A 16,165-nucleotide genomic window follows, 5' to 3' on the forward strand; every position below is an offset into this window, starting at 1 on the left:
CTAAAAGTTCTTCCTGTTGCCTTGTTTCTTTGGCAAAGATTATCCAGTTTAAGTGTTAGAGCTGACTTGAAGTATGGAATTGTATATCATCTGTATTAGGTTAAGGAAGCTCTTTTAAAAAAAAGATTTATTGATTGATTTGACAGGTAGAGTTACAGACAGTGAGAGGGAGACACAGAAAGGTCTTCCTTCCGTTGGTTCACCCCTCAAATGGCCACAATGGCTGGAACTGTACTGATCCGAAGCCAGGAGCCAGGTGCTTCTTCCAGGTCTCCCACGCAGGTGCAGGGGCCCAAGCACTTGGGCCATCTTCTACTGCTTTCCCAGGCCACAGCAGGGAGCTGGATGGGAAGAGGAGCAATCAGGACTAGAATCGGCCCCACATGGGATGCCAGCACCTCAGGCAAAGGATTAACCTACTGTGCCACCGTGCTGCCCCCAGGAAGCTCCTTTTTTAAGAAAGCTTTATTTATGTATTTGAAAGGCAGAATTACAGAGAGGGAGAGAGAGGGGGAGGGAGGGAATGAGAGGGAGAGGGGAGGGGAAGGGGGAGGGAGGGGAGGGAGGGAAAGAGAGGGAGGGCGGGATATGGGGAGAGAGATCTTTCATCCTTTGATTCACTCCCTAAACTGCCACAACAGCCAGGGCTGAGCCAGGCTGAAGCCAGGAGCTTGAATTCCATCTGGGTCACCCCCACGGGTAGCAGGGCCCCAAGCACATGGGCCATCTTCTGCCACTCTCCCAGATGCATTAGCAGGGAGCTGGCTTGGAAGTGGAGCAGTCAGGACTGGAGCTGGTATCCACGCGGGATGCTGGCATCACAGGCTATGGCCTCACCCACGGCCCCACAGCACGGGCCCCCAGGCAGCTCCTTCCTGCTTTCTGTTTGCTCAGCCTTATGATGGATGACTGCTGGCCTGCATCAAATACTTCTGTAACTGCCGTCATCTAACATGGACACTGTATTGATTTTCTCACGTCTCAAGCTACGCCCACATTCCAGAATCCCAGCTGGTCCTGGAGCTGACTTCCGACCTTGCAGCCCGGACTCTGCACCTGTTTGGGAGACTCACCTACAGCCTTCCTGTCTTGACACCTCTGGCTGGCATCACCTGCCTGCTGCTGGCCTCAGAGCGGCGAGGTATTCTCTCCTGGAGCCTGGGCCTGTGGTCATGTCTGGTCACTGTGGCACTCTCTGAGGAGGATGCTTGGACCTACACCTTTGACCCCAGGTACATAGCTGTTCAGGGTTTAGGAAATTTGTCAGTTTCATCCAAGTTGTTAAATAATGGAATTGTACCTGTAGAATCTGTACTGATGCCACAGCTCATTCCGCATACTGATACTTTGGATCTTCTTTTTCTCATCTATTTTGGGTAGAACTTTATCCACTTTATTGACCCAAAACATCAGTTTTAATCTTTTTAAAATTGTAGATTGATTTTTAAGTGTTTTTTTTTTAAGATTTATTTATTTATTTATTTTTGAAAGTCAGAGTAACACAGAAAGAGGAGAGGCAGAGAGAAAGGGAGGTCTTCCATCTGATGGTTCACTCCCCAAGTGGCCACAAAGGCCAGAGCTGTGCCGATCTAAAGTCAGGAGCCAGGAGCTTCTTCCGGGTCTCCCACGTGGCTGCAGGGGCCCAAGGACTTGGACCATCTTCTACTGCTTTCCCAGGCCACATCAGAGAGCTGGATCAGAAGAGGAGCAACCGGGTCCCGAACCGGCACCCATATGGGATGCTGGCGCTTCAGGCCAGGGCGTTAACCCGCTGTGCCACAGCGCTGGCCCCAAGGACTTCGAAGTTTTAGTCACAAGTCCTTTCCTCCTCCCCTGATCTTGCCGCTACTTCTTTTGGGTTTGATTTGCTATTCTTTCCCTCGCTTCTTGGGTTCGAAGCTGAGCTCATGGACAGAAGATGCGCGGGTTTCCCGAGCGCTGCCCCGCAGCGTCTGACGACAGCAACGTGCTGCAGCGTCACTTCCCACCATTTTTCGCTTGGTTTCCTCTCTGAGCCCGTGTTCCTCAGAAGCAGGCTGTCTAAGTATCTCAGGACAGAGGTCCCTTTGAAAAATTAATTCTCCATCGATTCCGACGGTGGTCCAAGAACGTATTTCAACCAGCTGAATCTTTCTACGTTTCCTGAGCTCTGTCTTGGGGCTCGCGCTGTGCTCACTCTTGCTGGATTCCCTGTGTGCCCCGGGCAGCCCTGTGAGTCCTGCTGTGGTCGGGGCGGTGCCCGGAACGTGCTAGGTCACACTGGCTCCCTGTCGCTCACGTCTGCAGCCGTCCTGATGTGCGTGTGTGACAGTCTCTAATGGTGGATTTGCTTCTCCATACAGATCCCTTCTTGGTAACTCAATCTGAAGTCTCATTGAGAAACTCCCGTTTAGGAGCCTACAGTCTGAGTGCTCTGTGTGTCTGTTCGGATGCCCGTTTCTCCCCAAGTTCTCTACTCTGGGGACTCACGTCCTGGGAGAGCCAGCAGCAACCTCCCCCAGGGCGGGAACGTGCTGCATCTGATTCCAGGGCTCAAACCACCCGACGCGCAGCCTGCCCGCGCTCTTTCTAAATCAGTCCGTGGACTCTAATGCAGGGCAGAAACTTGAATCTACTGGTATAGATATTTGCCCGGAAAAAAACAAAAACCGCTTTTAAAATATCACTGCAGGTGGCATGTGGTGGTAACTGTGTCACAGCCAGAAACAGCAGGACTGAACCTGGGCAGACCACGTGGCACCAGCCAGGGAGGGGACACAGGTCCCACAGGAGCAGCCACTGCCCCCAGGTAGTAAGGGGACAGGACAGGCCACCTCATGATGCCTGTCTTCCGTAGGTTCCACGAGGGACGCATGCCACTCGGAGAAGGGCCTCTTCTCACCATCGGGGGTGGGCAGGTCCAGGCGCCTGGGTGTGGGCGAGGACAGGGGGTGTCTGTGGGACACAGGGCCAAGCTGGAGAGGGCAGGTGGACCCGTAAGTTGCACGGAGGCTTCTGGAGGGCACCCGGACCCCTGGAGGACTCTGAACCAGGCCTGCCCTGCCTGGAGCCATTTTCTGGCCACACAGACCCAACGGCAGGCAGACAGGAGGCAGAAGATGCGCAGGAGGAAGCAGCACTGCCGCCCATGGGCAGCAACGGCCGGCAGGCCACAGGGGGACAGAGGTCGGAGGGGAGGGCAACGAGAAGGAGCCGAGGCCTCCCCTCGGCCCACCCTGCCCACGCTCACTGGGTCCAGAGAGGTCTGTGCCCAATTCCCTGGGCCCCCTGCGTGTGACCACCAGGAGGGCTGCCAGAAGTGACGACCACAAGTCTCGTCCACTTCATACCTCTCAGAGCACAGCACAGGTGCCAGGAGCAGTGCTGGGACCCTGCTCCTAGTCTGAACATGGCCCTCGGCCCTCGGCAGCACTGGCAGGAAGACCAGGAAGTCCCAGGTGCCCCACCCTGGCTTCTGAGCCCCTGGACTGACTTCGGGATAACCTGTGAAACACAGACCCTGGGCCTCCCCCAGCCCTTCTGTCCCCAGATCTGGAACAGTGCCCTGGCTTCTGCTGTCCGGGACAGCCCTGCCCGGAGCCACGCTGAGGGTCCTGGATTGTGGTGACTGAAATCCCTCTGCAGGTCACAACCAGGTCGCTGAAACAGCCAGCGTCCTCTGTCCACACCACCAGCACGCCTGGCACGGAGGGAACCCCCCAGGGCTGAGAGCAGAGTCGCTGCTGCAAAGCCGGCTGGGTGTGGGGAGTCGGCCCCGCGTGGGAAGAGAGGCAGCGCCTGGAACCAGCGCTAGCAAAAACGGGTGAGCCACGTGCACACAGAGCCAGCCTCCGGGGAAGGCTGGACTCAAACAATGCAAACCCATGCTCCGGCACAGGCAGAAACGAGAGGAAACTGCGTGTCTTGGCCGGTTTCCTGGAATGTGGAACTAGGAGTCTCCTCCGGCTCGTGCGACGCAGGCACACTCCCACCGCGGCCGTGGCTCTCGAGAACCCACCCCCACCTGTAAGTGGAGACCCCAGAGGTCCTGTGTGGGTTCACCGGGTCACCGCAGCTTCCCTGGAGGAAGTCAGTCTCCAGCTGGACACAGACCTCAGGCAGCCACACCGGCCAGCTCATAACCGCCACTTACAAACGCGCAGGAAAATGGCCACCAGAGCCAGAGTCGGGAGAAGGGCGGGGGGAGAATCAGCCTCTGGGAGAGCTGCAGACCATGCACGTCAGATGGCTGCAAAGGCAAAGCTGCAACGTGGAGTGACAAAGGCACAGGATGCTGCCGAGGCACAGAAAGGAACAAACACACCTTCACGCGAGCAGAGTGCCCCTGGGGGATCAGGCACCCCCGAGGAGCTGCAGACTGGCCAGGGGGACCGCCCCCTGGAGGGGTCACCACCAGCAGCAGAATGATCGCAACCACGTCTGCACTCTGCTGAGGTTCAGCACGGACGCCGGAGGGAGCCGCCCAGACACAGGCTCGGGAGTGCAGGTCACGGCCCCGGTGCCCGTACCTCCGTACAAGTGGTGACAAGTGGTGACTTTCCCAGCCTGAGACCCACTGAGACCTCCATACTGGAAAGAAACGGCCCCTCATGCGCCCAGTGCCCCTAAGCACCTGGAACTCCGCCTTGCCCTTCCAGGCCTACAGATCCCACCCCTGCTCATCGCTGGCTTCCTTCTTCCCCTCCGGCCCATGCGTGGTCCTGTGGTCCCCAACCCCTTTCCTGCTCTGCTTCCTCAACCGTACCAGCCCCGAGGAGGGCACACGGGGCCCAAAGCTGACCCTCAGCCGCCGCTAGACGGGGCCTCCCCGCTGACGGCCGAGCTCCGTGGACTTCCTGACCTGCAGCAGCCACGAGCCCCCAGTCACACTCTCGAGAACCAAGGCAGCGCCAGCACGTGTGGGGAGCCCACGCAGCTTCACCCGAGCTGGTGGCACCGACGCCACATTCCCAGCCACCCACACTGCTCCCAGAGCTCACAGTGGCTCTGCCCAGGCTGGCCTGAGGCCCTCCCATCCTGCCCCCTTGGCGGCAAGCGGCCCTCTCCCCATGCCTGCCCACACAGAGCAGCCCCGGGCACAGACGTCTTCACTGACCAGCACAGCGGGAAGCTGGGCAGGGGCACCTTCCCCACGAGTGACTTTCCAATACGCCTCTGTGACCCCTTCCCAGCAGATTAGGAGACGCATGGACCCCAAGGTGAGGGGGGCCGCTCAGCCTGGGCCACCTGGGCCTGCAGGTCTCAGGACAGAAGTCCAGGACACCGCGGAGGTGGAAGGGAAGTGACGAGTGGTGACTTTCCCAGCCTGAGACCCCCAGGCCAGCCTCTCCCCTGCCCATCATCTCCAGAGGCACCCCTTGCGAGGAGGCCTCTGCCAGCCGCAGGGAACCTCCCCTAGCCTCCCGGGAACTCGTGCCACTTCCACCTCGAGCAGCCACACGGGGCTCAGTGCCCGGAATGGGGCACGTGGGGCCTTGGCTGAGGAGGGCCAGCAGGAAGCTCAGAGTGGCCCGTGGAGAGAGGAGCTGGGCGAGCCGGTCACATGGAGGGCAGGACAGGGGCAGCACAGGGCCAGGCAGTGTGGGCACCTGGGAGCCGGAAGATGCTGTCTCAGGCCGAGGAAACAGGCAGAGCCCACGAGGCAGGCTGGGCAGGCTGGGCAGGGCGGCTCCGCCCCAGGCCTCCGCTCGCCTACAGCCGGCACAGCTGACGCCCACCTGGCCCTTTGGGCAGCAGGCTGACCGGGTGCCTGATGTGCTCAGCACAGTGGGTCCTTGGGACCCTGTGGGCAGCAGCAGCCAGGCCACCAGCATCGCAAGCCCTGGCCTAGGTGTGGGTAGCAGCCGCGCCGTCCTCACTCCGCTTCCTCCGTGGCAGGGCTGGGACCCCGGTCCCTCCCTGGTGCCGTGAAGCCGCGAAGTGCCGCCTCCCAAGCAGGCCTGCCCGTCCCCGCCACGCTCCTGCTGGTGACGGCTAACACTCGCCCACCTCCTGCCCCAGGGCAGAAGGTCACAGGTGCAGCCCCTCTGTAGGCTTTCTCGGCAAGGACCACACCCCTGTGGGTCTGGATCCTGATGACCCCACCCCTCCCCAGCCTGCCTGCCTGCCACCACACCTGTGTGTCCTTGGGAGCGCACGGCTGTTCCGGTCTCCACTGGGCCACGTGAGGGGAAGCACAGGCGGGTGGCAGGTGCAGGCGGGCACCCTGCTCCAGAAGCCTGGTGCCCGGGGCCAGGGTCCAAAGCCTGGCCCAGCTTTGCGGAGCAGCCTGGGCAGGAGCAGGGGCTGGGCAGCTTTCCTGGTGAAGGCAGCGTGCCGAGGCTCTGGGAGAGCCCCCAGTCAGAGGGCCCAGGAGTGTCAGGTGAGCCGGGGGGAAAGCTCCTGCAGGACGGCAGGTGGGCCGCGCGTTCCGTCTGGGACCTCACAACGACTTCACAGCACAGGCCGGGCTGCATGGACAGCCTCTACCGGCTGTCCTGCCTTCAGCCAGGGGCCGGCTCTGGCCACACCCATGCTGCCCATTAGCAGTCGTGGGTGGCGCCCATCTGTATGGCGAGACCAGGGCAATGACCTGGCAGGCAGAAAGGGCTGTCAGACCCCTGAGGGTGGGCCCGTTCCCGTGGCAGCCAAGTCTCAAGTTTTCTCTTCTGCTGGACGGGGGTGAGGATGACACCCACCCCCTCCCCCGGGGGCTCAACAAAGACCCTGTCACGTGTGCAGGAAAGCATTTCCTCAGGTGGGAGCCCCTGCTCCAGCCCACACCATCCAGAGCCTCGGGTTGCTGCTGGCCAGGGCACTTCCCAGGCCCGGAGGACAGCCAGTGGTTCTACCAGCAGATCTCAGGTTCCCAGACACTTCAATGAGGTGTCCAGACTTTCACAGCAACACTCATCAGAACAGGGTGCGGGTGGGGGTGAGATATGCAAGAAATGGGGCACAACAAGGAGCAAAGCCTGGGGGCAAGGGGCAGGAACACTGGCTAGGAGCTGTGGCCTCGGAACTCCAAGTGCCTTTGGCCTCCTCCAGCTCACACACCTTCTGTGGGACTCAGGGGTCTGCTCCCCCAGCCCCTCAGCCTCCCTGACCGTGCAGCAGGGAAGAGGGAGGCTTCCTCCCCACCATCGGGCTTCAGTGAGCAAGAAAGCCCCAGAGGTGACTCGGGTCACACAGGCATTTGTTCTGACCACTCAGACTCCAAAATTTCTAGTTTTCACCGTAAAAAACAAATCAAGAAACTTCAAACACATAAAAAGTTGGGATTTTGAACTTTTCTTGAGATCCCAAAGATGTGTCAATGGATCCGGGCCTCAGAGAGACCTCAGGGGCTTGCTCAGGCTCCCCAAACGGCAGCGAGCGTGTGTGTCGCGGGGGCCCGTGGGAGGCTCCAGGTCCCGCCCAGCTCACACCGCCAGCGTGACGCTTCTCACCAGAACTGTCGTGGCCATCCACGGGGAAGTGGTCTGGCCGTCGCTCCTCCGGGGGCTCGCATGTGATCTGGGGGACCGGGAGCGCCTTCTCGCCAGGACTCACTCCATTGTCCTTGTCAAGTTTGAACTTTTTCTTCTTGACCTAAAAATCCCAGACAACAGGAACAGGCATTCACCCCACCTGTGTCCCGGAGCCTGTACTGGGTTCCGAGCACCGGCTCCTGGGGCCAGCTCCCTGCTAACGCACACCCTGGGAGGCGACAGGTGGCGGCTCAAGTGGCTACGTCCCTGCCACGCTCGTGGGAGACCCGCATTGCATTCTGGGCGCTGGCTCTGGCCATTGTGGGCACTCGGGGAGTGAACCAGCAGAGAGGAGTCCTGGTTCTCACTCTAAAACTAACAAAAACAGAAACAAAAAACTTGAAAGCAGCAGCAGCCGCAGCCAGACAGTAGACTGGGCACTCCAGGGCTGGCCCGCCAGGCCCTCCTCTGTGGCCGCCTTGGGCACCACCCCTGCAGCCCAGAGCTGAGCTCCGGCCCTTCCCAGGCACAGGCTCGGCTGCAGTGTGCCCGGTGCTGTCCCTCTGCACTGGGGTTCCCCAGGGGCTCCAGAAAGGGGACAACGGCCCAACACTGCCTCAGGGCAGGCGGCAAGGAGGGCTGCGCCCAGCACAGCGTCAGAGCCTGGGCCAGGGCTGGGCAGGAGGAAGCACAGGAGCAGGCTGTGTGGACATCTGGGTGAGAACATGTGGGCAGAGGGGCAGCAGGTAGAAGCCCCACTGGCAGCGAAAAAAGGGAAGGCCAGGCCTCCAAGGAGGTGCAGGCACAGGACAGGATGGAGAACGAGGCCAGGGTCAGCCCCAGCGCCTCATGCATGCTCCCCTGCCAGTCTCACTGCCACCCAGCACCTGCATAACGCCCCAGGCCTGTGCCGGAGCCCCTGACCCTGAGCCCACGGCCAGCCCCACTCCACACCCTGCCCTGCTCAGCTTGGAAAGCCCAGGGCCTCCTCCCCAGCAGCTGGCACCAAGCCAGCCAAGCTGCCCTGCGGACCTCCCAGAGCTGACAGGGCCACAAGCCCGGGGGCATCCGGACGGCTGGGGCCGAGTGCCAGGCACGCACCTCCGGCGCCCGGAATGCTACAGATACCCATGTGAGAGGGGCTGGGCCACCCGAACCCCCTGCCAGAGCTGCAGCCCTACAGCACCCCTCCCACCTGCCGGGGCAAGTTACCACGGCAGACTTCTTGGGCTTGGGGCTGGGGGACAGCAGGGCATGGCCCCGGGTGGGCTTCCGGATGTAGATCTTCCACGTGGCCGAGTCAGGGTTCTCGGCGGCGTAGCACCTCCATGCCGTCTGTGGGTGGGCAGAAAGTGGCTATCAGCAGGGAGCCGCCCTCCCCACTCGGTCCCCCGGCTGCAGGCCCAGCTCCCGCCTGCTGGTCAACCCGGGGAGCTCAGCATGGCAAGCCTGGGATGTGGGCCCCCAGCCAGTCCCTGCTCCTAGGCTCTCTGCCATGGCTGTGGGCACTGCCTCACCACCGACTGGCCCGTGCATCCCGGAAACCTCACCAGCCCCAGTCCCTCTGCTGCCACTTCGGCACACCAGGCCCCTTCCACAGATGCCCCGAGTGGGCCCTGTGCACAGATGGGACCCATGTGGTCAGCAACTGGGGTCCACGTGGCAAGGGGCTTGGGTGGTCATTGGGTCTGGAGAAGCAGGGCCCCTAGGCTGGTGGGAGGCGGGGCTGAATGTCCAGGGAACAAGAGCTGCCCCGAGGCCCTGGAGTACCCTGGGCAGCTGTGGGAGCTTTTTGGGCTCATGCCCTGCAGAGACCCCAGGACGGCCACCGCAGACCCAAACCTGTGCCCTGCAGAGACCCCAGGGCAGCCATTATGGTTGGGACAAGCTGGAGGAGGAGGTGCCATTAGCAGAGGTCCCAAAGGAGGCTCTGCAGCATCCAAGTGGGCAGGGATGGCCCCAGGCCACGAGGAGGACACATTTTGATGGCCTGGTGGCTGCCGGCCATGTGAGCCAGAGGGGGCAGAGTCGGGGAAGGCGTCTGATTTATGGGCCCCCCTAGAGGAGCCCCGGAGCCAGGTGGGGAGCGGCTGAAGGGGCAGCCCTGCTCTCTCCTCACTCAGGCAGATGAGCCACGGGCCCTGATGGCCACTCACCCCCCACCAGGGGCCCTGTCGCAGCAGAGGGCGCAGGACTCTGAAGCCTACAGAGATGGCCACAGCCAACCCTGGCCTGTCCAGGCCCCACACCTTCCCCCAGTGCCTGGGGAGGCCACACCACTCACACAGCAGTGCCAGCAGGAACAGGCCGAGCTCTGGCCCACTCCCCAACCGTGCCCACACAGGGAGCAGCGGCAGAGACCGCAGTGACAGGCTGGTGCCCATGTGCAGTGTTCTGAGAGCTGAGGTCACAGCCGAGCCCTCCAGGGTCAGGGCTGCCATCTCCGCTGGCCGTGAGCACGCCTTGCAGCTCCAGGCTCTGCCTTTGCTGCCGCCGGCCCGGGAGCCAAGAGGGTGGCTGTGTCTGGTCATGGGTCCCCGGGGAGCACCGAGCCCTGAGGGGCGCTGGGCTGCCCAGAGGGGAGCCTCCTTCCCTCCCAGACCCAGCTCTGCGCCACACAAGGGGAATCCAGGTGTGACCCTCAGCTGTGGAGGGCATTGGCCCCACACCCCCCTGCCCACCCTGTGGGCTGGGACGCAGACCCTTCCCCAGGCAGAGCTGGGCTGCAGGAGGAACCACGGCAAGGGGCTCATGCCTCACAGGGGCGGGGGCAGCCTGGCACATAGGTGGCCACGAGCCGGACACAACCGCCAGGACCGCGGCGCCTGTCACCTGGATGAGGGAGGCGGCCGCCGGGATCTGCCTGTTGAAGTGCTTCTGCCTCTGCTTCTGCTGGACCTTGAGGGCGAACCCGGAGCCAAGGATCCCCTGGGAGAGAGGAGACGAGGCCAGGTCCACACGGGCTGCCGGCTGCAGCCATAGCAGGGTGGGGGGCAGAACCCGCCCCCCACTCCTGGCTCAGCAAGCAAGGAGACTGGTGCCAAGAGGGACTTGGGCCTCTGACCCACTCCTGGGGCCACTTTGAGGGACTGCAGGGGTTGGGCCAGGAAGGGGCTGTCCCAAGACCAGGCTGGGGGCCCACTGCTCCCACCAGCCAGGGTGGCTGACAGGACACAGACTCAGCACCCAGGGAGTGGCTAGGCCACACACACACCCTACACAGATGCACATGTGACACACATGTGTGCACATGTAATGTGCTCACACATCTATAGTCACGGCACACGTGCATCACATAATGTACACATGACACATGTATGTGCACATGTACCTTGCTGGCATATACCTATCTACACATGCACAGCATCACACACGTGAACATGCGATGCACATGTGAGAAAAATTCAAAGCATTTGTAAAAAGTGGAATTAAAAGAGAAGTGCATTTTGGTGTCAAAGATTCTGAAGTCGGTGTGCGGTCCTGTGCAGTGTGCATGCATTTCCCATGAACTCTCTGTATGCATGGATTTCAAATATGTTCACCCGGAGACAAGTCTGACTCCACTCTATGCAAGATTTTTTGTGAAGAATTATTCTGAAAGTCAGAGTTGGAGAGAGAGAGAGAGAGAGAGCAAGAGCTCTTCCATCCAACAGTTCGCTCTCCAGATGGCCACAATGGCCAGTGCTGGGCCAGGTGGAAGCCAGGAGCTTCCTCTGGGTCTCCCACGCGGGTGCAGGGGCCCAAGGACTTGGGGGCATCTTCCACTGCTTTCCCAGGCCACAGCAGAGAGCTGGATCGGAAGTGGAACAGCCAGGACTCGAACTGGTGCCCATCTGGGATTATGCCACAACACCAGCCCCCATCTGCAAACTTCGTAAACAAATGCACATATATGTTCAGAAACATATGTCATGCTACCCCAGGTGTGTGTCACACATGGCAATGGAACAGTGCACATGTGGGTGCACCAGGCAATGCACACCAATAGACACACCAGGCGCTGGAATGGGAATGTGCAGCTTCTGTGAACTTTTTGAAGACCCCTTGTACACACGCACACATCATGTACATACATGCGTACACACGTGCTACACTACATGTATGCACGCTTGCCAGCACACACACAAACTGGAAACTGCTGCCCTCGTGGTCTATGCTTCTGGAAAGGACAGTGGACAAAGCCCTCCCAGGCCACTGCAGGGGACACCCATTCCACCTCTGTGGCTGCTTCGGGGGACCCACCCTGAGGCCAAACAAATGGGCCTGCACCCCCAGTTTCCATGAGCCTGCAAGCTGGCGACGGGCACAGCCCCCAGGGGCACCCACCGCAGGGAGTGCGAAGAAGGAGATGGCGAAGACGGAGAAGCAGGAGGCAATGGTCTTCCCGACCCACGTCTGCGGCACCTTGTCCCCGTAGCCGATGGTGGTGACGGTGACCTGCCAGGAAGAGGAGGGGCGTGGTCAGGGCAGGATCCCTCCCAGGAGGCCCCGCTCAGCCCAAGCCCACCTCCCTCACAAGCAGACCCCCAACACCAAGAGGGCCACCAGCCCATATTGCCACTGCCACAGCAGGACAGCCGTGGTCCCAGGCGGTGGCCACTGTGGCCAACACACTGGCTCACTGCCAGAGGGCCCAGGGTGCACGGCCAGGCAGCCAGGCCTCCCACTGCCGAGGAGCCCGGATCCAGGGGCCACCGACGTGGCTGTGTGCCGGCCCCCGGAGGCAGGAAGCTCCCCAGCCGTGCGTCCACAGAGAGCGGGCTGGGGCGACGTGGCGCTTCCTCCCCACCCAGGGCTCCAGATGTTTCTCTTCTGCTCAGCCTGCCGCTCGGCGGGGGAGCCGTCTGTCCGGACACGCACTGGGACAACGGAAGCGCGGGGCACCCCCTCGCCAGCTCGCCTCCTGCTGGCGTCTGAAGTGGCTCCTGGGGCCCCCCACTGGGCCCAAGCGCGACATCCTGCCCACCCGTGCGGAGCCAGGAGGCCACCTCGGGGAGCTCCTGCAGCCAGCCCTGTGCAGAATGCCAGGGGGCCCTCAGGGTGCTGCCAGCCTGCCTCTCTGGTCCTCACAGGCCTGCCCTGGGCACCCACCCCTCACGCCAGCCTGGTGGACAACAGCACGCAGGCTCCCTCTCACACCTGCCCGCAGCACCAGCGAGCGCGGCCCAGGAGGTCTGTTTCTCAGACAGGGGTCTCAGACTGAGGGGTCCCAGGCGGCACCATGCCACAGCCCCAGGGGAGGCCCCGAACCCTTGGGCCACATTGGGCAGCAACACCCACGCTGACATGTGGTACATGAGACAGCTCAGAACAGTGGCGTGGCACAGGCCGGGCAAAGATCACCCCCAGGACACAACTAACACTTTCTCAAGACCCCAGGGCTCTGCGATCGGGGGTCTGGGCAATGCTGAGAGTCCTGGCTGCACCTGGGCCCCACCCTGCCCAGTGGTCCAGGTGCACCTGCGGATGGTGCCATCCTGCAACCTGGCCACCCAGGGCCTTTCCTAGCTATGTCGCTATCCCCCCCACGTACACAGCTGGGAAGCCCCCTCAGAGGGCCTGGCAGCAGAAGCCATCTACTGCGTGTGTGCACCTCACACAGACACAGGAACATCCCACACTGACACTCATGGGTAGAGCCACGCCGCAGCCACACACACTAAGACAAGGCAGTTTGTGCACAAGGGCCAACATCCACATCTGAGCCAGATCCCACCACGGACACACGTACCACACACATGCACACCTCGAACCCACAAGGGGCCACAAACAAGGCTGATGGTGGGCTGGTGCCCCACACGTGAGGGCCAGGCCTGTCGGAGAGGGGCCGTGGCACAGGGCAGACCTGGGGCTACGGCCCAAGCTGCGCGTGAGAGGCTGCCCCAGTCTGTCCTGGGGAGGGATGACTACCAAGCAGAGGGATGAGGCGAGGCCCCGTGTGCTCACCGGTTCACCTCAGAACCCCGCTGGGCACACGGGCGGCCTCCTCTGCCTCCCCAGGGTCGGCTCCCACTCCAGGTTGCTCCCTGCTACATGGAGGCCAAGGGGCACCCCTGGGGTGGGACCAGGCATGGGGCAGGGAAGTCAGAGAGGGAGAGGCTCCCGGGGGGCCTGGTGACGGGAGCAGAATCCCAGGGAGCCCTCAGGGTGCTGACATGCTCTGCGGGGCGGGGGTGCAGGGAGAGGCCAGGGCAGGTGGGGACCCCCACGTGCTGGAGCCTCATCTGGCCAGCGTTTGTGGAGACATGCGTTTTCCCATCAATGATACATCTTCCTTTTGGAAAACGTGGCGACTTCTACTAAAACCACTTTCTTTATGTAACCAGACCTGGCCTGTGATTCGGGGACGGGAGCTTTCGAAAGCTCGCGTTTTATTCAACACCGATGGACCTGGTGGACAGGTCTACCGCACACACACAGCACGTCAAGGGCACGACCGGGCTCCCAGTGCTTGAAGGCTCCCAGCAGCCGCTTTGCAAGGAGCAGGGGGTGGGGCCTGGGCCTGAGAGGCGGCAGGGGCGGGGGGGGGGGGGACTTGGGGACCCCCACCCACTCCGCAGTCAGACAGCATGCACTGGTGTCTCTGTCACAGGCAGTCACTCCCGTCCCTGTCCACCCCCTCCCACACCTGCAGCAGCCGGGGCTGAACCAGGCTGAAGCCGGGAGCAACATCTGGGTCCCCCAGCACTTAACAGTAACATCAGGTGATTTCCGACACTTTAAACATATATTCAGTTTTGATTTGTTTTTAAATAATCCAAAACAATGCCCTTCCCTCCACCTAAGAAAACACCCCTGGGGAGGGGCTAGGAAGAGGCTGGCCTGGACCCTCCTGGAAGGTAGGGTGGGGGGGACAGGCAGGTGGGGGGGGTGCTGAGAAGACCTCTCCCAAGTCTGCCTCCCCCACCCACCAAACAAGAGTGGCTGGGAGGACTTGGGGGCTTCATTTTGGGGGTCCAGTCAGCAGAAGCCAGGGCCTGGCACAGACCCTCCCCGTCTAGTGAGTGAGGGTCCTCTCCTGAGCCTCAGATGCCGTTTCCCCCCAGTGCAGACACAGGCAGCTCAGGACCCCCCCGCCTGGAATGGGACGCAGCCCCAGCCGCCGGACAGCGCTCAGGGATACGGGCCCACCGGGGCCCCAGTCGCCGGACAGCGCTCAGGGATACGGGCCCACCGGGGCCCCAGCCGCCAGGCAGTAGCACATGCCAGGAGCCATGGGGGCTAGCAGGGGCCTCCCTGCCTCTGCTCCCAGCTGCCCACACCCTCACTCCTTTCCAGGGACAGAGACAAAGGGAACTTGCTGGTCACCAGCCCATCACCCTTCCTCAGCAACCAGCACTGCTGTGCCGCCCTCCCCCACTGGACATGGCCGCCCTCCCCCACTGGACACTGCCACCCTCCCCTCATTGGACATGGCTGGCTGCCCTCCCCCACTGGACATGGCTGGCCACCCTCCCCCACTGGACATGGCTGGCCGCCCTCCCCGACTGGACACTGCCACCCTCCCCTCATTGGACATGGCTGGCCGCCCTCCCCCACTGGACACTGCCACCCTCCCCTCATTGGACATGGCTGGCTGCCCTCCCCCACTGGACATGGCTGGCCGCCCTCCCCCACTGGACACTGCCACCCTCCCCTCATTGGACATGGCTGGCTGCCCTCCCCCACTGGACATGGCTGGCCGCCCTCCCCCACTGGACACTGCCACCCTCCCCTCATTGGACATGGCTGGCTGCCCTCCCCCACTGGGCATGGCTGGCCACCCTCCCCCACTGGACATGGCTGGCCGCCCTCCCCCACTGGACACTGCCACCCTCCCCTCATTGGACATGGCTGGCTGCCCTCCCCCACTGGACATGGCTGGCCGCCCTCCCCCACTGGACACGGCCAGCTGCCCTCCCCCACTGGACATGGCTGGCCGCCCTCCCCCACTGGACACTGCCACCCTCCCCTCATTGGACATGGCTGGCTGCCCTCCCCCACTGGACATGGCTGGCCACCCTCCCCCACTGGACATGGCTGGCCGCCCTCCCCCACTGGACACTGCCACCCTCCCCTCATTGGACATGGCTGGCTGCCCTCCCCCACTGGACATGGCTGGCCGCCCTCCCCCACTGGACACGGCCAGCTGCCCTCCCCCACTGGACATGGCTGGCTGCCCTCCCGCACTGGACACGCTTCCTTGAGGTTGAGCTCTGGGGGGCTCGGGGCCAGCTCAGAACCATCTCCAGCCATGCCTGGTGACCCAGGCTGTCCCTCTCTGCAGACTGAGCCCAGAGGCCCTTGGTTATCTGCCCCGGGCCACACAGCAGGCAAGCGGTGCACTTGGGATGCGTCTCCACTCTCCTGACCCATCCTGTTCCATGCTCCAGAGAGGCCCACTCCATCTCGCCCGGGCCCGAGGGTCTCTGGAGTGCTCATCCACACACCCACAGTCTGTGCAAGGTACCCCGGTGCTGGCCAGCAGGCAGCAAGTGCCGCAAGAGGGACCTGCCTGCAAGACCCTGCCCCGGAGACAGCAGCAGGCTGGGGTCCTGCAGCTGCACACGGGCAGCCCGGCCTGTTCCCCAGCCTCATGGGGGCCCTGCATGGCGACAGGGCTGGCGTGGAGGCCTGGGGGCCCTGCTCTGCCTCTGCAGCTCTCTGGGCCCTGCAGGTGAGGAATGGAGAGCGGCCAGATTCCACAGGACCTGGGGCCGGGATTCCAGCTCCTTTGC

General features: G+C 62.4%; 1 protein-coding gene across 2 annotated transcripts in view; it reads right to left on the minus strand.

The window, feature by feature from the left end:
* The window catches only part of KCNQ1 (potassium voltage-gated channel subfamily Q member 1), a 282,518-nt gene that overhangs the window by 190,354 nt on the left and 75,999 nt on the right, over nt 1–16,165 (minus strand). Inside the window, exons 7-10 of one of the 2 annotated variants that reach the window (XM_062195647.1) lie at nt 11,775–11,885; nt 10,281–10,376; nt 8,661–8,783; nt 7,428–7,569 (exon numbers count right to left, since the gene is read on the minus strand). In XM_062195647.1, coding sequence (XP_062051631.1) covers nt 7,428–7,569; nt 8,661–8,783; nt 10,281–10,376; nt 11,775–11,885 — 472 coding nt within the window. The remainder of the gene's footprint in view (nt 1–7,427; nt 7,570–8,660; nt 8,784–10,280; nt 10,377–11,774; nt 11,886–16,165) is intronic. The other variant, XM_062195648.1, reaches the window with a different exon arrangement.

This window comes from Lepus europaeus, chromosome 7 (assembly GCF_033115175.1).
Source record: "Lepus europaeus isolate LE1 chromosome 7, mLepTim1.pri, whole genome shotgun sequence".
Lineage (NCBI taxonomy): Eukaryota > Metazoa > Chordata > Mammalia > Lagomorpha > Leporidae > Lepus > Lepus europaeus.